Here is a 25,441-nt window from a genome sequence, read left to right on the forward strand (position 1 = left end):
CAGTGGAGGATGGCCCAGGTGCTTGGGCCCTGCACCCCATGGGAGACCAGGAAAAGCACCTGGATCCTGGCTCCTGCCATCGGATCAGCGCGGTGCGCCGGCTGCAGCGGCGGCCATTGGAGGGTGAACCAACGGCAAAGGAAGACCTTTCTCTCTGTCTCTCTCTCTCACTGTCCACTCTGCCTGTCCAAAAAAAAAAAAAATAAAAAAAATAAAAAACAAACCATTGATTCCATGGGCTTGCACTATGTCCTTTAACCTGGCACACATTTAAGCTGGGGATGCCACAGGGTCAGACTGTGTGTTGACTCTTTCTTTCTTTCTTTCTTTCTTTCTTTCTTTCTTTCTTTCTTTCTTTCTTTCTTTCTTTCTTTCTTTCTTTCTTTCTTTCTTTTCTCTCTCTCTTTTTTTTTTTTTTTTGACAGGCAGAGTGGAGAGAGAGAGAGGGAGGGAGAGAAAGGTCTTCCTTTTCCGTTGGTTCACCCCTCAATGGCCGCTGCGGCCGGCACACCGCGCTGATCTGAAGCCAGGAGCCAGGTGCTTCTCCTGGTCTCCCATGCGGGTGCAGGGCCCAAGCACTTGGGCCATCCTCCACTGCACTCCCAGGCCATAGCAGAGAGCTGGACTGGAAGAGGAGCAACTGGGACAGAATCCGGCGCCCCGACCGGGACTAGAACCTGGGGTGCCAGCACCGCAGGCGGAAGATTAGCCTAGTGAGCTGCGGCGCCAGCAACTCTAAGATATAATTTTTTTTTAAGATTTATTTATTTGAAAGTCAGAGTTACACAGAGAGAGGAGAGGCAGAGAAAGAGAGGTCTTCCATTCGCTGGTTCACTCCCCAGTTGGCCGCAATGGCCAGAGCTGCGCTGATCCAAATCCAGGAACTAGGAGCCTCCTATGAGGGTGCAGGGGCCCAAGGACTTGGGCCATCTTCTACTGCTTTCCCAGGCCATAGCAGAGAGCTGGATGGGAAATGGGTCTCCCATGAGGGTGCAGGGGCCCAAGGACTTGGGCCATCTTCTACTGCTTTCCCAGGCCATAGCAGAGAGCTGGATGGGAAGTGGAGCAGCCAGGACTCGAACCGGTGCCCAAATGGGATGCCAGCACTGCAGGTGGCAGCTTTACCCCTACGCCACAGTGTCGGCCCCCTAAGATATAATTTAATACATTTTTTAGACTCTGGAAATTTCATTTTCTTTTTTTTGCTTTAAAAATATTTAAAGTTCACGGGGTGGGAGTTTATTTGAACAGTTAAGATATCCACATCCCACATCAGACTACCTGGGTTCCATTCCTAACTCTGGCTTCTGATTTCTACTTCCTACCACTTCAAGCCCTTGATGGCTCAAGTAGTTGGGGTCCTGCTACCCACATGGGAAGTCTGAATTGAGTTACCAGCTCCCTAGTTCAGCTCGAGCATTTGAGGAGTGAAGCAATGAATGTAAGCTAGAGCTCTCTCACTCGGTCTCTTGCCCTCTTTCTCTATCCCATAAATAAATAAAGAAATAAATAATTTTTAAAAATAGGGTTCAAAAATAAATTTTGTTATGTTTTCTGTTCTTTAATGCTGAATTTAGAAGAATAAGGAACAGAAAACCTAAAACTAATTTATTCTAAGTAACACTGGTGATGATATGGAATCTTTACCATTCATTTTATGATGTTGCTTACATATTGTACATATATTTAAAAATATACATAATACAGTTTTCTAAAAGCTTTTCAGGTTTAGATAATCCATTTCAGCAACAGGTTTTAGATTATGACTAATTCTTTAAACACATGGTAACCTATTGTTTTATCTGTTATTTACAAACTGAAAGGAATCCAAACAAAGCATTGTCTCCTAACACAACATGAGACAAGCAGAGAGGAGAAGGAAAAGCTCCCTTGATAGTTCTACAGCTTTCCAAACCCTTCACTCTAAGAAGCAACACATGGCAAAAGCCATATACTTGTACGTGATTGTATGGTGTTCTTCTAAGATGCATAGATGGTAGAATGACTTTTTTTTTTTTAAGATTTATTTATTGAAAGGCAGAAAGAAAAAGAGAGAGAGAGAGAGATCTTCCATCCACTGGTTCACTCCATAAATGGACACAATGGCTGGGTTGTGCCAGGCCAAAGCCAGGGACCAGGAACTGCATCCAGGTCTCCCATGTAGGTAGGCAGGGGCCCAAATACTTAGGCCATCTTTCACTGCTTTCCCAGGCACATTGGCAGGGAGCTGATCTCTCTGATATGAAATGCTGGCATCACAGGTGACAGGTTAATCTGCTGTGCCATAATGCTAGCCCTATGGACTGACTTTTAGTTGCCTAGATTTGGATTTTTCTATAAGTAAAGACTGGTTTTCTTTTTTTCTTTTTTAAAGATTTATTTATTTGAAAATCAGAGTTACAGAGAGGAAGGGTTAGTTCTTTTTCATCTCTTGGTTCACTCTCCAGATAGCCTCAATGGCCAGGGCTGGCCAGGAGTTTCTTCCAGGTCTCCCATGTGGCTGGCAGGAGCCCCAAAGACTTGGGTCATCCTCTACTGCTTTTCCCAGGCCATTAGCAGGGCACTGGATCAGAAGTGGAGCAGCCAGGACATGAACTAGTGCCTGTATGGGATGCTGGCATCACAGGTAGAGGCTTAACCAACCCGCTATGTCACAGTGCAGGCCCCAAAGACAGGTTTCTTATAAAGTTGCATTTAACAATAAAATTAAAAAAGGAAACAAATGTAATAATCATTAATCCAAGTACATAGAGGATTTTTTTTAAATTGGATTTTTTAAAAGACTTATTTATTTATTATTTAAAAGGCAGAGTTATATATATAGAGAGAGACAGAGACAGAGAGGTCTTCCATCTGCTGGTTCACTCCTCAAATGGCCACAATGGCCAGTGCTGGGCTGATCTGAAGCCAGGAGCCAGGAGTCTCCTTCAGGTCTCCCACATGGGCACAGGGGCCCAAGGACCTGGGCAACTTCTGCTATCCCAGGCCACAGCAGAGTGCTAGGTTGGAAGTGGAGCAGCTGGGACCAGAACTGGCGCCCATATGGGATGCCGATGCTGTAGGTGGCAGCTTTACCCACCAAGCCACAGTGCGGTCCCCCACAGAGGATCTTAACCCAGGGTCCATGGACAGGTGACTAGGGATCTGTGAATACCCTGAAACATCATGAAAATTGTTTCCTTTAAGAAGAATTTCAGAGGGAGATAAGTGGTCACAGCTATCAGTGTCTTAAAGGGGTCTGTGGTTCCTAAATACTTAAGTAAACTTTACTTAAAAGATATCCTGGCCCCCCATGCAAGTGGATCACACTGTCTTAGCTGTTTTCACAGCAGTAGTAGTGAAATATCAGGAGTTCCTCTCCTATGAACTGCGGATCCTTGTTCCCTGTAGACAAGTTGATTGTGGCACTCACTGATCTGCCCCGTAATTCTTTCTTTGTGTGTCTGTCACTTCCACTGGACAATGGTACCTTCAGAGTACTCACAGTCTTCTGAGAGACTAGTACAGCAGCTACCCAGTAAGTATCTGCGAGCTTTTCCTCTTTATTGTTTATTGTTCCTGGTTTGCAAGTCTGTCAGTCCTGCGAAAAATGTGCTCCAGTGGGAGGGTGAGTGTCTATCTACCACTGCATTCTACAAAGCTGCAGGATGACTGCTGAACCAAACTGATTTGTTTCTACCCAGAAAGTCTGTGGTTCCTCTTGGCTAATACCTTGCTTAGATCCACACTTACCAGATCCTGTCTTTAAAAATCAGCCCTGAGTTCCAGCAATGCAATTGCTTCCCAGCTGTCTCTGAAAATGTTACAGAATTTCAGCTGTGTTTTACTGAGTTCTTGAAGCGTTTTTCCTGTCCGCCCTGGGCTAGTCCACTTCTGCTTCCATTCCCTGGGTAAGCAGCTGCGAACCTATCCTGCTATACTCAATTCTCCTCACAAGCTTAGTTCTCAGCCCTGCAGATTTTGCAACACCACAGCTTCAGTGCTCCAGAACAAACACAAGCCTTGGTGAAGACCAGCCTTGTCATTTGATGTCAGGCATCATTTGCAATATTTTATTTGCCTCTGCATTCCAGAATTGACTAATCACCAGGAAATAGTTCTTACTTTTATGTTTAAAAAGCTGATATAAAATGTTACAGTAGTCTTATCCCTAAATACATGTTAGACATATAAATCCTGTTACATTTTTTGAGTTCACTCTTGCTTTACTATTGCTATTCAAATGAGTTGACAAATGCTTATTTTAAAGTTTATAATTTACGATAAAAAATAAAGCAGTTCCTATAGGAAGAATAAATGTACAGGCACCTGTAAAAACAACTCCAGTTCTTTCTCCTCTCGAAAGCAATGGTTAATGTGAAAGATCTGTCTCTTCTTATGCCAGGTTCCAGCTGCTTCACTTTGTTTAAAACTGACTTCAAAGTTTAAACACTGTCCTGTCCCAACAAATAGCCTCCCCCGGATGGAATTACCTCCAATACTATACTCAGTGCTCTGAATACCACACCTGCAGCCTTTTAATTCGACGTTTTTGAAACTTTCCAAAGGGAAATGACGGGATTTTTTCTCTGTATCCTAACTTCTGCCTTTTGGAGAGTTTAGTGCACAGAGGGAGTTCTATACCTGGGATGAATTTATAGATATTTTAGAAGAATTTTAAAATGGTATTAGTTTTTCTACACTGATTACAAGGAAAATAAATCATAAGGAAATGAAAGAAAATATGAACGTTTCCAAGTTCAACATTTAAAGTAAAAATCTTACCTGTAAATACAGATGCAAGATACAGATTGGGCTCAATTTGTGTTCGATCCATATCACTTGGTGAAACTATATTTTTAAAAAAATATTTTAGAAGACAATCAGTTAAGCATCGAAATATTCACAATGCACTTCTATTCTCTATGAACACAAGCCAAACGTACTCCCACAGTTATTCTCATAAAACCAGGCAAACAGAACCCTAATCCAGTGGCCGCAATGTAAAGAAGGAAGTTAAACAGTTAAATTTTAATGACCGTGGGTAGAAAAATACCGAACGGAACACCTGTAGGCATCAAAGATGAGGGAAAGGAGGAACAAAGGGTCAAGAGAGAATTTTTGATTCCTACTAAATGAATTTCTTCTAAGGTTAACAGTTGTCACAGATTCTCTTACTAAAGCATTTAATCGTTACCAAAAGAGGCTTAGGATCTCTGTTCACTAGGCCAGTCTGGGCACACTGCTCAACACAGTCGGTACAGAAAAACTAATGAAGTTGTCAGTAGGCACAACAGAAAAGGACATTTATTAATAAACCAAAAGCAAAATTGAATATATTAAATGAAATAGGCTAGAGGAAGAACCTTTCACGGCCAGAGAATTAGGAAGCAGAGCAGAGACAGAGGACACAGTGCACACAAGATGGTACCATGGGCACCAGGGCGTGGGTCCACACTGATATACTGTTACCTGTACTCTGAAATACAGTCAATGGTAGCCATCAATAACTGTTGTTTCAAACAAATTCTTAGAGGCAAAAAATGTATAATATGTTACAATCAGTATTTCTTTTCTCATTTTTTTATGAGAGAAAAATCAGTCATCTCTCAAGCTTCTTTTATTTCAGAAAAATTCCCAGCGGATTTTACAAGATGATAAGCTAGTTAAGTGCACAAGACTATAATCATTAAACATTTCATTACACTGAGCAGTATTTTCTCACTGGGGACAAACATATTAAACTACTGCATGGGTCTGGTGTTGTGGTACAGTGGGTTAAGCTGCTGCTTGTGATACCAAATCCCATTTAGGAGCCCGGGTTCAAGTCTTGGCTTTCTCTCCTTCCAATCTAGCTCCCCTGCTAATGGGCCTCTAAAAGCAAAAGATAACCCAAGTGCATGGGCCCTTGCCACTCAAATGGGAGTCCAGGATGGGGTTCTGGCTTCCTGCTTCAGCCTGGCCTAGCCTCTGCCACTGTGGACATCTGGAGAGTGAACCAGCACACAGACGATCTCTGTCACTCTCTCTCTCAAATAATAAAACAAATCTTAAAAACTAAATTGCAGCTGTCCTGTAAAAAACTCATAAAAGTATGCTAAAATTAGATGCAATCCAGAGTAAGAAAAAATAAAGCTAAAAAGAATAACTTTAGAAGAAAATGTAACTTTCTAAGGATTGTAGATACGAGTTACTTGTATGTATCTTCAAATGGACCAAAACTGCACAGCCAGTTTTGATGTGGTTTAAACAATCTGTGAATGCACTAGAAGTGTCCCCTGTGATGCTGCCTCTCTGCCTGGAGATTTGCGCGGACCAGAGAGAGGGAGGGAGGGTCCCGACTGATCCCTCAGGCTTCCCGGCCCTGCCTCTCTTTGATCAGACCCCTCACAGGCCCCTCCCACTGAACAGCCATTTGTTTGGGGCAAGTAAAATGAAGTGGAGATCTTTTCCGAGTCTCAGGTTCCTCAAATGTAAAATGTGAATAGTACCCAACTAATCGAGTTGCTGAAGAATCTTCACAGACTAGGAAGTGTACATATTGTAACTATTATACATTATCGTTGTTATTATAAACATAAACAAAAGTCTCCTCAACCAAATCTGGGGGAGAATCTTGATTTCTGCAATGATATCTCCTAAAAATAAAATTTTTTAAAAATCTCAAAGTCAGAGTCACTATTTGTAATTTACCTTTTTAAAGATTTATTTATTTATTTGAAAGGCAGAGTTACAGAGAGGGAGGCAGAGAGAAAGTCTTCCATCCACTGGTTCACTCCCCAAATGGCCCCAATGGCCGGAGCTGGGCCAGTCTGAAGCCAGAAGCCAGGAGCTTCTTCCAGGTCTCCTATGTGGGTGCAGGGGCACAAGCACTTGAGCCATCTTCCACTGCTTTCCCAAGTCATCAATAGAGAGCTGGATTGGAAGTAGAGCAGCCGGCACTCGAATCAGCACTCATATGGGATATGCTGGCACTGTAAGCTGGGGCTTTACCCACTATACTACAGTGCTGGCCCCTGTAATTTACTCTTATAATAAATAGTGGTTTCACAATTCTCAGTGGTGGAATAATATCGAAGATTCCTGGAAGGGGAAGTATTGTATCCTGCAGCTGTGGATTAAAGTGGCAAATGTAGGGTAGGCATCTGGCACAATAGTGAAGCTTTGCGAGTGCCTGGGTTCAAGTCTCAGTTCTGCTCTGCATTCCAGCTTCCAGCTAACGCACATCCTGGGAGGCAGCAAAGATGGCTCGTGTACTTGGGTCTTTGCCATTAATGTGGGAGACCAGGTCAACACAATTTGAGCACTGCTGTCGAGTTTGTATGTCCTTATACGTCAAAATCAGGAAATACAAAACTCACTGGTATTTAAAGAATGAAAAGAGAAAATTTCTAATCATTTGAGCCATAGATTTCTACTAACATTTATGTATCTGGGAGGCAGCAGATGATAACTACCTACCACCTAGGTTGAGTCCCTGTCACTCACCTAGGAGACGCAGATGGAGTTCTGGGCTCCTGGTTTTCACCTGGCCCAGCCCTGGCTATTGCTAGCATTTGAGGAGTAAACCAATGGATGGGAGATTGATCTCTCTCTCTCTCTGTATCCCCCACCTCTCTAGCTGCGACTTTATCTACCTCTCAGATGAAAACAAATATTAAAAAACATAGATTTTAAATAGGTAATGTCCAGAATTTAAAACAAATCTAATAAATCAAAAAAAACCATAAACATATACATATAAAACAAATCTAATAAACATCTAAAATTAATAACATTCAGGATAGCTGCCATTTTACACTAATTTGAGTTACTTGAAAAAAAAAACACATAAAAATTCTACGTTATTTAAAAATATATAAAAATAAGTTAGCACTGTTTAAAACAAATAATCTGGGCAGATCTTACAAACTAAATTACTCATTGGCTATACATCTATAGGTACATCAACCCTCAGATAACTGTATTTGCAGAATTAAGCTCTTGGCATAAAAGCTTCTATCCAACTTCCAAGAAGTTGATTGCTAATTTAGAAAACAGGAGACTAACATGCCTTGAATGTAGATGATTTATCTGAGTAATGTACATTTAATTATTAAAACTCATTAAAAGACAATGAAGTACTTGAGTGTTTTTAGTGTGGTGTTATGACAAAGTGCTTGCCTTTTAGGGGCAGGAATGTCTGGAGGGACATTCCTGCGTGAACATGTGGTTGAGAACTGAGAGACTATGTTTGAGCAGACAACTTTATCTGTAAGACACTTCCTGCTGGTGGAGCGGCCTGTGAATCAGCTACTAAAGCAAATTCCTCTCAGATGTGGCTTTATGAAAGATGCCACAAAGACTAAAAGAAGCTTTAAAATTACAATAGTTCTATCTCATGAAAGAAGTAGCACATGTGGTATGAATTCACGTATGTGAAGTACAGAAACAGGAACCCGAATCTATGCAGTTAGAAGTCAGAATGGTGGTTTCATCCTCATGGAGGGTGGAGGCTATGTTTGGGGGAAACATGGGGGCCTTTGAGAGTGCTACAATGTTCTGCTTCTAGACCTAGATACTGGTTGTCAAGTGTACTTTATGTGTGAAAATTCTTCCATCTAAGCTCTACACTTGGGTACACTTTTCTGTATATAGATTATTTTTTCATAAAAAATTACATTTTTAAAAAAGCATAGGTTTTGGCACTTTCTTTTCACTGGAAATACCAGTGAGCTGAAAAAATTCAGAAGCAGACGAAGAGTCTTGTGCTCTGATCTGCCTCTCAGCAGAGCTTGCTAGCTCAGCTACTTGATGCTCTCTGAGAGCCACTCGACTGAACGAAAGCACAAACTTTAATCCAATTTTAACTCATCTTGAAAGCATTTTGAAATCCTAATATGTTCTATAAATGCATGTTCGAGTTTATTTTTGGTATAATAAAAATTTGCTATTTCAGTGTATGCCTACAAAGTAAAGGCATCATAAATTCACATAAGCTCAACTGTAACTCTTGCTCAACAATAACTCCTATAATTCTATCCTGACTACATTAACATTAGGCACAGAGAAAGTCACTATTATAGCATGCTTACAAATGACATTGGATAGTGATCAAAACTAAAGTCAAAAGGCATCTCCCTACTGTTGCTGAGTAGTTTGAAACTAAGAGCCTCAAAAATTAATATACAGAAAAACCATTTTCTGAGATGGAAATCCTTCCTAAACATGAAAATGTCTCTCAAATTATGGCTTGTGACCATCACCAAAAATACACTGTCTTATCTGTGTAGTCTTTACAAGGAGTTTTGCCATACCTAACTATTCCTAACTAAATTTGGGAACAAAAATTAACCATGACATAGTGACCAGTTCACTTCCCCAAGGCCAGACCCAGTAACTTTTGAAAGAGTGAAAGAATGAAAAATGAGCTTTCAAGTACAGGAAGCCACTAGAAAATAAGAACACCACCATTCCATATCCTAAAATAAGAGCTCTAAAGATTTCTGTTGAACAGTAAGTTTCAGGGTGAGGGAGAAGGGAAAGAATGGGAGGGGAGAGGGGGTGTCTGCTAACTGTACACATGACACCAATGGGAACCAGGGCCGTCCAAGTTCTACGTTACCATTACTCTGGGTAATAGCTCCAAGCTGTGAGGCACAGCTGTACGGGCCCTGCCAGCGAGGCCATCGCAGCAGTGCTTTGATAGCATGGGGCCCCAAAGTGTCAGGATATAGAGAAGGCAGCAGTTGTTGGCTGTGAAAACAGTCTGATACAAACCAGATGGGAACTTACTAGATGGGCAACACAAAGGAAAACAATTGGCTCATTCAACAAAGTTAGGCCCTGCCCCAGAGAATTCGCAGAAGACAATAACAGTCACCCAGAGTTGATGCAAACAAGAAACAGTGACTTGGTTATAGTTTAAAGAATTGTTTTTCCTCAGACTAAACAAAGTTTTGATTTCTAATTCTTGTATTCATTAATTGTAGTCTGGTATACAGGCCTTTTTGCCAAAGACAAATATTTCATTTATACAAAATATACTTTTTTGACACCAGAGATATATGGGGATACAGAAACTAATTTTGTGCTGCTTCCTGTAAGGTGCTTTGAACACAGGCTGAGTTATTTGAGGAAACTGGCAAATTTAGGATATGATTGATCATGCTGACATAGTAATTAGAAAATATCCAACACAGTATGTCCAGGACTTCCTAAGTCCAGATTGTGTTAATGCAGGCAGAGTGACAATGAAAGCAATGATCACAAGGCTCTCACTGGAACTACAATTCTACCTCAAAGATTTTGTTTCTGACTTCATCGGTTGGTACAGTGATGCCGCAATTACATTCCCAGAACAACAGGGCCCACGCTCCCCCTAAGCGGACTGTGAAACTCGCGCACACGAAGGTGCCTGTGCCTTCCTCAGTGGCAAGTACAATACACACTTAACACAGATTTTTTTTTTTTTTTTGACAGGCAGAGTGGACAGTGAGAGGGAGAGACAGAGAGAAAGGTCTTCCTTTGCCGTTGGTTCACCCTCCAATGGCCGCCGCTGCCGGCACACCGCGCTGATCCAATGGCAGGAGCCAGGTACTTATCCTGGTCTCCCATGGGATGCAGGGCCCAAGGACTTGGGCCATCCTCCACTGCACTCTGGGGCCACAGCAGAGAGCTGGCCTGGAAGAGGGGCAACCGGGACAGAATCCGGCGCCCTGACCGGGACTAGAACCCGGTGTGCCAGCGCCGCAAGGTGGAGGATTAGCCTAGTGAGCCGCGGCGCCGGCCTTAACACAGATTTTAAGATTCATGTGGCAATAACATTTCACTCCCAGACTTGTAGCTCTGTATTCCACAACACAATAACACGTCTTATTACTTTAACACAGAGTCAATAGCAGTCTAGCTTAAGATAACGCACAAGTTATATATTTCTTCTCCTGGAAACCCCAGCACAACTTGGTCCCTTGCATTTAACACTGATTGAAAAATATGCCCAAGGAAACCTTAAACTGGTAATCACCATTCTTAGGTGATGGATAAGGTGCCCATCAGGGAAATGCTGAAAATGAGATATATTTACACAGTACCTGTCACATATGTATTTGAAAATATTTTATAATTAGGTGATCCTGTTTCATGCTTTTATAACAAAAAGTAGTAATCAGGTTCCTTGAAAGACATTCATCTGTGGAACTGTGAGAATGACTATGGCACAGGAGATATAAATCGGGTTTCCCCAGGTGGTGTTTGCTGCACGGCCTGGATTATTGCCACTGACACTTCCCACCCTAAAACCGGAGGCTGAACACATGAAGATACCTTTGTGGCTCCATCTGATTTCAAACGTATGCAGGATAATTCTGAGGTAAATCAGAGAAAGAAGAGTGGGGTAGCAATTTTATGTACAGGCTGATACCATCCTAAGTATTTCCTGTCATAACCATTTCCCCCAATCTCGGCTGCACATGCACACACACTCAGACTTTGTTCAAAAGTCGAAATTAGATTGCGTGCTGGGGCTGAATAGCTGACTGCTTTGACTAAATGTACATCAAATACAAGAAATTGGTCTGGGCTCATATTATTAAATTTGAATTCTCATGTGAAAAATAGGATGAGGAAAAAACATGTTCTATATTTAAGCATTAAAAATAAATGCATCATTCATCAGTGAATCAATTCTGTTAAACATTTGTTCAGTTTTTCTCAACACAAGAAATCAACTCTTACAAAATTTTTACAGGTTAACTTCCTTTCATTTACTGATAAGTGCATTTCTTAGATCTTGGTTTAACATGAAGAACTACAGATGGTTTCATTTCTAGTATTAATTTCATTATCTAATAATAATATTGATAGGAATATTGATATTATTTACACATTTCTTCAAAATTTTACCATTTGTATTTTTAAATATTTCATTTCAGAATAGTTTAAAATTTAAAAAGCAAAAAATCGTGGGGTAATAACAAAAAGTTCCCACATACCCCATCTCCCCTATTAACATCTCATATTAGCATCTTAGCCACAATTAATGAACCACACCAGTTTCCCCCTAACTTTCCAAAAACCTTTTACCCCTCCCATCTTCTAGTATTTTATACTCATATGTATATCAACCTAATGGAATAACATAAATTTAAGAAAAAAAGCTTTCAACAAGTTTTTGTTTAATCTGTTTACATCATACAGGAGGACCTTTTACGTCGCAGGGAGTTTGGATTTTATTTTATTGCAACAAGAAGTCACTGGAGAGTTTTGGGCAGGAAATCATGTGATCTAATTTATATAGTAAAAAGATATTTCTGGCTCTCAGTGTATAAGAGACAATAAGGGAGCAGAAATAAAAATAGGAAGACCAGTTGAAAAACTGATTAGGCTAATATCAGGGTTGAAGGATACTATGTTTAAAAATCAGCTGTACAACTACAGAAGGCAGGAAATTTTCCTTGACACAGGCTGCAGAAAAAATATCTTAGCCAGTTTTATTAGAACACACAAAGCCACAGACTCAGGCAGCAGCTTTTAACAACTTCTGTGAACACTGAGACAATCAAATGGTAGTGATGTTACTCAGTCTCTCTGAGCCTCAGCTCACTCATCCACACAACAACAAGGCATCTTTCCACACTCTCAGGTCTGTTGTAGGATGAAAGCTACAATACAGGAAAGTTCTTTATCAGCGGTAAAGCATTTGACAGATGTTAGTTTCATTATTGCAACTTTGGGAGAGAAACAGATCTACTATCCTACTTGAAAGTAATTGTGCTCTGTCCTAGAGTAAGGAACTCTATGCAAGATATACTGATTACTTGAAGTATGATCCAACTAGTAAGAGCTTGGGAACACTATCCTATAAGGAATCATAGAAGGCACATCCCATGCAGACTCCGGGGTATGATTGCTGTCATCAAGTATTTGAAAGGTTGTCTCACTGAATGACTTGTTTCTAACAGAACTAGAACTGCTAAGTGAGAATTTATGGAAAGGCGAATGTCAACTCTGAAAGAATAACTAGTGCTTTCCACCCGTAAAATGAAGAGCAAACTAGCGTGTTCCCTGAGTATTGTTGAGTCTAATGGCCCTTTTGTTGACTCTCCTTTCCCTGCTTTTACACCCTGGGAGTTTCCGCGCATTAAACCTGGGATGCTTCTCTTTCCTATCTGTCCTACTCAGTCCCTGGGAAATCATCCACACCCACAGCGTCAAGTAGCATCTTCAGTCACCTCTCAGACTGCGTGTGCTGCTCAAATACCAGACCAGAAGACACCATGTTCATCTGCCCCTCTGTGGTGATTTCAATCTTGATTACTAAATCAAGGTTCTTTCTTGAGGCTGGCGCTGTGACGCAGCGGGTCAAGCCACCGCCTGCAGTGCCGGCATCCCATATGGGTGCCGGTTTGAGACCTGGCTGCTCCACTTCCGATCCAGCTCACTGCTATGGCATGAGAAAGCTGTACAAGATGGCCCAAGTGCTTGGGCCCCTGCACCTGCATGGGAGACCCAGAGGAGGCTCCAGGCTCCTGGCTTCAGATCGGCACAACTCTAGCTGTCGGAGAGTGAACCAGCGGATGGAAGACCTTCCTCCCTCCCTCCCTCCCTCCCTCCCTCTCTCTCTGCCTCTCCTTCTTTCTCTGTGTAACTCTGACTTTCAAATAAATAAATATTTTTTTAAAAAAAAGGTTCTTTTGTTTTCTTTTTCAACTAACGAACCAATCTTCCAATCTTCAAGGAGAGACTTTAAGATCGTGTGAGCATCCTATTCCTCATCATAATCTCCCTGTACTTTCTGGCACTCATTGATGGTTCTTGCCTGACCTAATTTTTACTATGATGGTTGTACAATGCTGACTTTCCAACTTAGCTTTCACTCCACATTTGCCAGTGAACAGTTGGCATTCATCTGTAAACTCTATTTTTCTTCCAGCACTTATAATTATCTGAAATTGGTGCAAGTTGTTTTTATTATCTGTTATATCAATACATATAAGCATAAACTCTGCCAAAGTAGAGATTTCACCTATTATATTTACCAGTCTGCCCAAGGCTTTGAACAATGCTTGCCCACATAGCATTTACTCAAGAATGAATGAATGAATGAATGAAAAGAAAGAAAACTGGGAACAAGCCACCTGCCGCAGATGGAGCAATAGGGAAATATAGTGCACTTGATTCAATACACATTTGCTGAGAACCTATCATTTTTAAAGTCATGCAGTAGAAAGCATGTGGTATAGGTGTTAGGTGTCTCTAAGGAATTTACTTTCTACTTCTCTAGAGGAGAAGGCAGACTGTAAAAAGAAATCATACAAGGTATTGTGGGGAGCAACTCGGACTAGACTAAGTTACTGGAATTAAGACTTATTCTATGCATCTGCTCTCCCACAATATGGCGCTGGGAGAGGAGAAAACAGCTTCTACACAGCTGCCTCCAGTTCAACCAATAAACTGTAGGACCTGCTCCTGATTGGAGGAGAGCAGCGTACTCGGCGTGTGGGTAGCAGAGTTGGGATTGGTGGAAGAGGACTATAAAGGAGGAGAGAGACGGCATGCACCAGGAACATCTAAGGGGAACACCTGTGCAGCCCCCGAGAGAGCCGGCCGGCGGTGTGCCGCTCCCCCGCGGAAGTGGGGAATGTGGCAGGGGGAACCGCCCTTCCACGAAGGTGGAAGGGTTGGTAGCCAACCCGGGAAGAACCAGCAGCAAACCCGGGGAGGGCCGAGCAGACAGAAGAACAGCGCAGGGTCCTGTGTCGTTCCTCCACGAAGAGGGGGAGCGACAGGTATGAAAGAAGAACTAAAAATGATGTATATACCAAGTGGCATGGATGAAAGAGAGAGAGAGAGAGATAGAGATGAGAGAGAGTGAGCGAGCAACCTTCCATCTGCTTATTCACTCACCACATGCCCAGCTGCAGGTGGGCCAAGCTGAATCAGAAGCCCAGAACTTCATCCAGGTCTCCCACATGGGCTGTCAACCACTACCTTTCAATGTACACTAGCAGGGAGCTACATCTGAAGAGGAGTAGCCAGGACTGGAATCGGCATTCTATTATGGGATGCAGGTGTACTAAGGTGCAGCTTAACCCACTGAACCACAACACCTACCCTTTAATGATTTTTTTGAATACTTCATGGGTTTCCAAACTGTCCTAGCCTTAATGTGTACTTTTAATTGGGATGTCACATTTTCTTGATATTTCTTGAGTTGTGTCAGTTTCTCTCTTGGATTTAAAGATGAGAGAGAATTGTTGACAGAATGCAACTAAGATCCTCACCTGCCAGTAGAGAGGATTATGGCTTGGAAATCTCCCTGGTTAGTAACTTCATTATATTTAGCTGACATGCAAATCAATGGAAAAGTATAAAAAATAATCCAAGGGACATATATGCATGTACAACATGTATCTTATATTTAAGTATCTTGTCCAATGTCACCAGCTGGTGAACAGTAGCGCTAGGACTTGAACTCAGGCAATCTAACTCCAGATGGCATGCTCTGTGCTGCAGTGCTCCGACTCGATTAGAATAACAGAAGTCACCACATCACATTACCAGCGGTACTGGTTTAACATTCACACTCCCAAGCCCCACTGGAGGTAAACATTCAGAGTCTTGGGGTGAAGACCGAGATTAGCATTTTTTTTTCTGTGTTATCTCCTTTCCTCTTTTTTTTTTTTTATCTTTTATTTAATGAATATAAATTTCCAAAGTACGACTCATGGGTTACAATGGCTTCCCCCCCCATACCGTCCCTCCCACCCACAACCCTCCCCTTTCCCACTCCCTCTCCCCTTCCATTCACATCAAGATTCATTTTCGATTATCTTAATATACAGAAGATCAGCTTAGTATACCTTAAGCAAGGATTTCAACAGTTTGCTCCCACACAGAAACATAAAGTGAAAAATAATAGATGATTTTTTTTAAATGATGATGAAATCAGATCAGACCTATTGTCATGTTTAATCCCAGTGAGAGTCAAGTTGGGAATTGATAATTTTTTTTTTTTTTTTACAGAAGATCAGTTTAGTGTACATTAAGTAAAGATTTCAATCGTTTGCACCCCCATAGAAACACAAAGTGAAATATACTGTTCGAGTACTCGTTATAGCATTAAGCCTCAGTGTACAGCACATTAAGGACAGAGATCCTACATGAGGAGTAAGTGCACAGTGACTCCTGTTGTTGACTTTACAAATTGACACTCCTGTTTATGGCATCAGTAATCTCCCTATGCTCCAGTCATGAGTTTCCAAGGCTATGGAAGTCCCTTGAGTTCTCCGACTCTTATCTTGTTTAGACAAGGTCATAGTCAAAGTGGAGGTTCTCTCCTCCCTTCAGAGAAAGGCACCTCCCTCTTTGAAGACCTGTTCTTTCCACTGGGATCTCACTCACAGAGATCTTTTTGCCAGAGTGTCTTGGCTTTGCATGCCTGAAATACTCTCATGGGCTTTTCAGCCAGATCCGAGTGCCTTTAGGGCTGATTCTGAGGCCAGAGTGCTATTTAGGACATCCGCCATTCTGTGAGTCTGCTGAGTATCTCACTTCCAGGAAATTTTTATGTCTGCTAAAGCTTAAGAAACACCCCATTAGAGACTAACAAGCTATTCAGTAGACTCAAGATGCATTCTAGGTGTATAATATGTCTATATTATTTCCTTGCTCTAATTAATTCTAAACTCTAGAAAATATTTCATTTCAAGTATATGAACAAAAAGGGAAGAACTGTGTTAATAAAATAATCCACAGTTCCTCTGGTTGAAATAGTGTTCTTAACTTTATATAAAACTAAAATCAGTAACAAGTTTCAATAAACAATTGTTATGTTGGGTAGAGCAGCACATGTAATACATTAACTGGTGACTGTAGTTCATTTTATGTGAAGGAGGGCAGTGCTATATAATAAAAATATTACTGCCTAGAAGATTAGATGCTACCACCAGTGCTAATGATGACATTTGGTTCTATTGAACAGGAAATGGTCCCTTTACTCCCAAGACTTAAGTATTTCCTTCACTGATATCAAAATATAAAGATGTTTCCAAATGTATATTATTTTATGAAGTTAAATTATTTTTAATGGCTGTTGAATAAAAGGGTTACTGTTTGATGTAATATATTTTACATCAATTTGATTTTTATTAAAAATCACAATAAAAACTATAAGTTTTGAGGGAATCTAGCTAACAACGATGAAAGGTTTACAGAAATTTTTGGAATGTTGGCAAGTTTTCAAAATAACTCTGGTGTATATTTTTGATGAGCTGTGTTTAATGTCAGGCAGACATGTGAAAAATCCAGGCTCCCCATACACAGTACATAGTTAATTCCACAAAAAAGAAAATTAAGCAATTTCCACACTGCTTCTACACTGAAAAGGAAATTACTTTTTAGCACACAAGTGAAAATGTTATAGAAATCTGTGAATATCCAGTGTCTTATTCAATAGATTTTCCACATTAATCTATGCATTTTGCTCATTCTGAGGGAAAATCCTTAGCTGAGCATTTCGGTCTCCTTGATTATATATATGAATATATATTATCCTTAAACCAAAGGTGTAAAAGTCTTTTATCAAGGAACACACTGTTGAACTAATCAGCTCTGCTCCAAACTCCATTAACGTGCCAGAGAAACTTCTTGTCTTCTATGGTTATGCCTCCACCTCCATCCAAACATCCTCAGGTAAAATGCAAGAAATGCATATACACAAAGACAGTCTGCAAGCTGACCTAACCAACCTGCTGCCACGTTTTACTTTTTTTTCAGCACTGTAAGGAAAAAGTGACAATTTGACAATATGATTATATAAAGATGTTTACCTTTTTACATTTAATAGAGGTGAAGTGTTTAATAGAGATGAAGTGTTTTAAAGAAATGGTTCTTCTTGGGGCTGGCACTGTGGCGTAGCAGGTAAAGCCGCCACCTGCAGTGTCAGCATCCCATGGGGTGCCAGTTCGAGTCCCGGCTTTTCCATTTCTGATCCAGCTCTCTGCTATCGCCTGGGAAAACAGTGGAGGATGGCCCAAGTCCTTGGGCCCCTCTGCTCACGTGGGAGACCAGGAGGAAGCACCTGGTTCCTGGCTTTGGATTGGTGCAGCGTGCCAGCCATAGCAGCCATTTGAGGGGGTGAACCAACGGAAAAAGGAAGACCTTTCTGTCTCTCTCTCTAACTCTGCCTGTCAAAAAAAAAATTTTAATTAAAAATAAAAAAAGAAAGAAAGAAAGAAATGGTTCTTCTCAACTACCCGTTGTTTCTTTTATCCCTTGGGAGCAGATGCTTTTGTATCATCCCTCTCTCTAGGTCCTCAGAACCTTCGATAGGACTCTGTGTAAGAGAGATACTAAAAGAGGTTGACCTAAGAATATACAGGGGGCTGGCACTGTGGTGCGACGGGTTGACACCCTGGCCTGAAGCGTTGGCATCCCATATGGGCACCAGTTCTAGTCCCAGTTGTTCCACTTCCGATCCAGCTCTCTGCTGTGGCCTGGGAAAGCGGTAGAAGATGGCCCAAGTCCTTGGGCCCCTGATCCTACATGGGAGACCTGGAAGAAGCTCCTGGCTCCTGGCTTCCAATTGGCACAGCTCCAGCCATTTTGGCCATATGGGGAGTGAACCAGCGGATGGAAGAGTCTCTCTCTCTCTCTCACTCCCTCTCTAAGCCTCTTCCTCTGTGTAACTCTGCTTTTCAAATAAATAAAATAAATCTTTAAAAAAAAAGAAGAAGAAGAAGAAAAGAAGAAAGATAATCTGGGCCCTTGGCTTTGGCCTGGCCCAGCCTTGCTTGTTGTGGCCATTTGGGGAGTGAACCAGCAGAAGGGAGATCTCTCTATTTGTCTATCTCTGTCTCTCTGCTTTTCAAATAAAAAAAAATTAAGAAAAAACTGCTCTCAGATCAATATTTAATATGATTTAACTTTCCCAATCCTTGGGCATATTTTTGTTTGCATAGCTTACTCTTTCCTCAAATAGTATGTCCTTAAAGAATGAAAAAAAATTTTAACTTTTAAAAAATTTCCTTGAAAGGCAGAGTGATAAAGATTTCATCTGCTGGTTCATTTCCCAAATGGCTAGAAAGCTGGAGCTGGGACAGGCTGAAGCCAGGAGCCTGGAACTCCATCCAGGTCTCCCGTGTGGATGTCAGAGGACTCAAGTAATTGGACCACCTTCCACTGCTTCCCAGGAGCATTAGCAGGGAGCTGGATAGAACCAGAGCAGCAAGCCTTGAATGGTGCTCTGATATGGAGATCCCAGTGTGACAGGCAGCAACGTATCCCACTGTGCCACAATGCCAACTCCAAGAATGAAAATTTTCTTAGTACCATAAAAGAAGTCACACAATCTTTGAGAAAAGCAAGATTTTAGATTATTCTCCTGTGGCTGGTTGTACCACTACTACATTCAAAAGTGTTAATAATTTAAAAATGATTGTAATGAAAAATTCTCATTTTTTCTCTTTCATCCTTTTTTCCTTCCTTCAAACTTACTACTAAATAATATAATTAACGGCCAGCGCCACGGCTAACTAGGGTAATTCTCCACCTACGGCGCTGGCACCCCGGGTTCTAGTCCCGGTACCCCGGGTTCTAGTCCCAGTTGGGGCACCAGATTCTGTTCCGGTTGCTCCTCTTCCAGTCCAGCTCTCTGTTGTGGCCCAAGAAGGGAGTAGAGGATGGTCCAAGTCCTTGGGCCCTGCACCCACATGGGAGACCAGGAGGAAGCACCTGGCTCCTGGCTTTGGATCGGTGCAGCGCCGGCCGTAGCAGCCATATGGGGGGGTGAACCAACGGAAAGAAGACCTTTCTCTCTGTCTCTAACTGCCTGTCAAAAAAATAAAAATAAAAAAATAAAAAAATAGAATTAAATGTTGCCGGCACTGCAGCTCACTAGGCTAATCCTCCGCCTTGTGGCGCCGGCACACCGGGTTCTAGTCCCGGTCGGGGTGGCAGATTCTGTCCCGGTTGCCCCTCTTCCAGGCCAGCTCTCTGCTGTGGCCCGGGAGTGCAGTGGAGGATGGCCCAAGTCCTTGGGTCCTGCACCCGTATGGGAGACCAGGAGAAGCACTTGGCTCCTGGCTTCGGATCAGCGTGGTGCGCCGGCCACAGCGGCCATTAGGGGGTGAACCAACGGAAAAAGGAAGACCTTTTTCTCTGTTTCTCTCACTGTCCATTCTACCTGTCCAAAAAAAAAAAAAAAAAAAAAAAAAAAAAAAAAAAAAGTAGCTCTTGCCACAAAATGTTAAGTCATGCAATAAATATTTATTAAATGCTTATTCAACAAACAGTGTAGAACAAGAAAAGGAGTATGTTTTATAATCAGTAGGTATGGGTATGAATTCTAAATCTTCAACTTCTAAATTGTGTGCTTTCAGGGCCAGCGCCATGGCTCACTTGGTTAATCTTCCGCCTGTGGTGCCGGCATCCCATATGGGTGCCGGGTGCTAGTCCTGGATGCTCCTCTTCCAGTCCAGTTCTCTGCTGTGGCCCGGGAAGGCAGTGGAGGATGGCCCAAGTCCTTGGGTCCTGCACTCACATGGGAGACCAGGAGGAATTACCTGGCTCTTGGCTCCGGCCGTGGTGGCCATTTGGGGAGTGAACCAACAGACGGAAGACCTTTCTCTCTGTCTCTCTCTCTCTCACTAACTCTGCCTGTCAAATAAAAAAAAATTGTGCTTTGGGCAAATTAGTTAACCTCTTTTGTAAAATTTACATGAAACTACCTGGATGACATGGTATTGTGAGGAATACCTGAAATAATACTATAGAGTGCCTAGTAAGTCTTCAGTAAATGCATATGACTGTTAAAAGCATGGTTACATTCAGAACAGAAAGGAGGTGGTAGGAGAAGGTTGGTGAAAGTGAATATGGATGCAGTTCCAAGAGGGTGGAGCAGGGAGGGAGCTTACTGCTCTAGTCCAGCAGAAGATAGGTTTAAAAAAAGTGGAGAGCATGCAGTCTTAGGGAACAGATAGGGAGAAAACAGCAGAGGAAACTCCACGCAAATTAGAGGGACACTGTGGACCTATGTGGAGGGCAGGGAAGCCCACAACTCAGGACTCCAGCAGCTGAGAGCCTACGCACCAGCACTGGAAAGTGAGGTGAGACCAGACTGTAGCAGCCCAAGCCAATGGCACTAAAGCTGCAGGAAGAGTTTAGAGAGAACCCAGCTTGGAGCCCTATTTGGGATAGTGCACCTGGCAAATCAGAGAAGGAAAAAAAAAAAGGAACATATTACTCTCTCTTCGATCACTCAGTGGAGTCCTGTAACAATGCCATAGTGCAGGTGCCAGTATGATTTTGAATAGGAGGAGTAGCAGGAGCAAACAACATTACCTTATTTCTAATTTTATTGAGAAAACATTTAGTCTTCCACTATTTAAGTGTAATATTTTTTATTGTGTTGAAAAGATTCCTTTTACTCTTGGTTTTGTGAGAATTTTTATCATGAATGCATGTTGAATATTGTCAAAGACTTTTCTGCATCTATCGAGATGGTCTCCTGGGCTTTTTCTTCTTATTCTGTTAGTACAGTTACCAACATTGATTTTTTAATTGCTGAACCAACCCTGCATTCTTGGAAACAGTCTTCCACTTGGTCCTGATTTACTGTCTTTCTAATAAATTACTGGATTCAGTTTGCTAACATTTTATAGAGGAATTTTTATCTTTGTTCGTAATGGCTATGGATCTATAATCTTTTCTGGTATTGTCTTTGTCTGGTTTTGGAATCAGAGTAACCTCCGCTTGTATGTTTGTATGTTGCATCCTCAACTGACAGAATTCTCCAGTGTAAATATCTGAGCCAGTGATTTTCTTTGTTGGAATTATCCATCCCTTGACCCCACCCTCTCTACATATACGTTTTATTTGAAAGGCAGAGAGACAAAGAGTGACAGAGAAGCAAACAGAGAACTCCCATCTACTGGTTCACTCCCAAGTGCCAACAGAGCCTGGAACTGAATCCAGGTACTCTAATGGGGGATGTAGCCACCTTTACTATTTGGCCAAATGCCTACCCTGTCCTATCATTTAACTAAAAATCATTTTCCCCATTGATTAAATTTCTGATTATTACCTATTAGGATGGTCTTAGAATTGTAAGAGAAATAATAAGGAAAATATTTTTAAAAGAGAACTATTCTAACATATCACTTTAAAGAATTTAACAGTTCCTACGTTCATCACAAATAAATGGATTTAAAACTAGTCTTTCAAGTTAACTTGTACAGTAAAAAGGGAAAAATAAAAATGACTACTATAACTTTTAAAGATTTATTTATTGCCGGCACCATGGCTCAATAGGCTAATCCTCTGCCTTGCGGCACCAGCACACTGGGTTCTAGTCCCGGTCGGGGCGCCGGATTCTGTCCCGGTTGCCCCTCTTCCAGGCCAGCTCTCTGCTGTGGCCAGGGAGTGCAGTGGAGGATGGCCCAAGTGCTTGGGCCCTGCACCCCATGGGAGACCAGGAGAAGCACCTGGCTCCTGGCTTCGGATCAGCGCAATGCGCCAGCCATTGGAGGGTAAACCAATGGCAAAAGGAAGACCTTTCTCTCTGTCTCTCTCACTGTCCACTCTGCCTGTCAAAAAAAAAAAAAAATTTATTTTTTTACTTGAAAGGCAGAGTTACAGAGAGGCAGAGGCAGAGAGGTCTTCCATCCACTGGTTCATTCCCCAAATGGCTGCAAGGGCTGGAGCTGGGCCAATCTGAAGTCAGGAGCCAGCAGCTTCTTCCGGGTCTCCCACATGGGGTGTGGGGGCCCAAGGACTTGGGGCATACTCTGCTGCTTTCCCAGGCCATAGCACAGAGCTGGATTGGAAGTAGAACAGCTTGGACTTGAACCGGTGCCCATATGGGATGCCGGCACTGCAGGCGGAGGCTCTACTGGCTACACCAGAGCACCAGCCCCTAATATAACTTTTTCAAGGTGTTTTCACTATCCAACTGTTAGATACATTAGTATGTACAATTAGGTAAGTGTAGTATTATATAGTCAAGAATATACTCAATAAGTTCAATAATAAATGAAAAGATTTTGTTCTTATATTCCAAAGGTATCATCTGTTAGAATATTCAATTCAATTTCCTCTTTTATATTAAAACATGAAGGTAAAAATCAAAGGCGAAAAAAGAACAAGGGTTCTACATATTTCCTGGTGGCAGAGCACTAGAATGAACCTGCTTCTTGCTACACTCACACCTTCAGTTCATTTTTAACAGGTGATCACTGACAGAGCTGCTATTGCTAGCAAACTGCTTGCTTTCTTTATATACACATATTAAGCTACTATGCATTTCAAAGTAAAATACATGACACCTCCTCTCTGAAATAGGCATAATTTGGGGTTTAAGTATTCTTAGAAGCATTTATCTGCCAGCAGTGACATACTTCTGATTCTCTTGTGATAAGGTGAATTTCCTTATCTTCAAGCCCTCTGTGTATGAAAAACAGGACTGAATTCTTTCAAGGTCACTCCAAGTCCCCAAGAGTCCCAGAGGATTATTCTGGCACTCTGACTCTGCTATTTAATGAAACTTTCAGCAATGCCTCAGAGTGCCATCAGAGATGAAAAATAAATTCCACACAATTCATGGGGAAAAACGCATAACTGACTATGCTAGAATTTGCCAAGATAAACATACAAGAAATATTCAGGATGGTGATGTGTATCAATTATAGAGTAAAAGGGTTAGCTTCTATTTAAGGTGCTCTATTTATATCTTACTGGGTATTTATTTGTCTTCAGACTGACATAGGTCTGCTTTCCTAACTTTTGTATTTGATGTAAAATTAAATGCCAAGAATTTTGAACATATTAAGTCTAACTGTAATAAACTCTTTCTAAATAAAACTTCCTCCTACTAGCTAACATCCTGGTTTCTTTTAATCTTCTTATGATTTTTATTGACTTACTAAACATCAGTTGGATATTATTTAATGACACTGCTATAAGTTAACAAAAATGTACTTATTGCCACCCTGTGGTCAGTCATATATCTTAAACTGAAAACAATCTCATTTTCCTAAAAGAGAGATTTTTAGTCTTTTAATATCTTACAAAAGACATCTTCCTACCAGTTAAGAAAAACTGTTTTATTAGTTACAATATACTCCAAGAAAATTGCATTCATATATAATTTTAAGAAATTACTATTTTAAAAAATTAAATTAAATGAACTATCATTGATCAAGAGTGCTAGCAGCACTTGGTAGAAGGACAAGTCCTAGTATTATTTTAGAATTTTTTTGCTCATATCTCTATCCTGCCATGATTAATAAGATCATAAGAGTTACAGGCTAGTTTTTTTTTTTTTTTTTAGGATTCTAAACCATAATATTAACACTACTATGATTAGGTTTCTTAAAAAATGGTCAGGAAGGCAATGTTCTGAGAATTTGGAGCAAGAGAGGCAACAGAAAACAAATGCAAGTTAAAACCTAAACCTCAACTCATATGGAATAATCCTAATAACTCTATTGAGCATTTCCTCTTTGAGGTCCTTCCCAAAATATCAAATGCATAGTTATATTTCCAGTTACACTGGCATTCAATAATAGGCATTTACTCAAATATTATTCGAACATTAAATAAAAATCACAGTGATAAAAGCAAAGAAAAACATTCCATTGCTCAAAATACTCCTACTACTTCTTCCCAGATTATGGATAGAAAACTTTTAAACAGAAGAGATCTTACTTTCCATTGCCAAATTTCAGAACATAGGTTATACAAAACATGATGACTAAGAAGCAAGAAAGCAAACAAAGCACAAAACCAACGAACAGCCTTATAGAAACACAGAGACATCAGAATGCTTTAACGCTGGTTGTGGAATTAAAGTTCAACCACACAATTTTTATAAACAACAGAAAGTTCATTCATATAATAACATGTAACATGAGAATCGCTTATTTTTTAAGTTATACTTACCGTTAACATAATCACACAACACTAAATAGCCTTTACAAAGCACATTAACAGCCATGTTTTTATCCTGTGTTTAGCATATTATAATTTAAAACAGACAACTATGAAATAGATTTCAATCTATGTATAAGTAAAAAAATCCTGACATTCAATTGTATAAGAACCAAAAGGTAGGACTAAAGGAAAACAATACCTAAGAATTTTTAAAATTCATTAGAAATGTTTTATTGGTGAAAAGAACAAATTTATAGCCAACTACCAAATTCTTCACCCGAATGGAGTCTGAGAAAAAAAAAAACAAAAAAACCTAGAGACAAAAGTAAGATATACATAAAAATAAAGAATCCTCATGATATGCTTGCTCAATAACAAGCTGAGGATCAAACCACTATATTTTTTTCTGAAAACAAGTCTTACCCTGTTGCTGTGGAAGTGCAGCTCTTACACACAGTAAATGACTTTGTGCTGGCTTGTGTTCAGCTTGCTTAGCATCCTGGTCTTGCTTCTGTTGGCACTACAAAATTCAAGATACAAAGTCATAATATTA

The 25,441-nt window shown here is 41.0% G+C and overlaps 1 protein-coding gene across 12 annotated transcripts in view; it reads right to left on the reverse strand.

Moving 5' to 3' along the window:
- Window positions 1-25,441, reverse strand: part of KIAA0586 (KIAA0586 ortholog) — a 117,815-nt gene that overhangs the window by 5,802 nt on the left and 86,572 nt on the right. For all 12 annotated transcript variants that reach the window (XR_011380689.1, XR_007910261.2, XM_008269722.4 and 9 more), the window contains 2 exons: window positions 25,312-25,408; window positions 4,765-4,830 (listed from right to left, as the gene is read on the reverse strand). Coding sequence is in view for 10 of the 12 variants with exons in the window: in XM_008269722.4 (XP_008267944.2) it covers window positions 4,765-4,830; window positions 25,312-25,408 (163 nt within the window). In the remaining 2 variants the exon portion in view is untranslated. The remainder of the gene's footprint in view (window positions 1-4,764; window positions 4,831-25,311; window positions 25,409-25,441) is intronic.

Source organism: Oryctolagus cuniculus, chromosome 12, assembly GCF_964237555.1.
Source record: "Oryctolagus cuniculus chromosome 12, mOryCun1.1, whole genome shotgun sequence".
Taxonomy (NCBI): Eukaryota; Metazoa; Chordata; class Mammalia; order Lagomorpha; family Leporidae; genus Oryctolagus; species Oryctolagus cuniculus.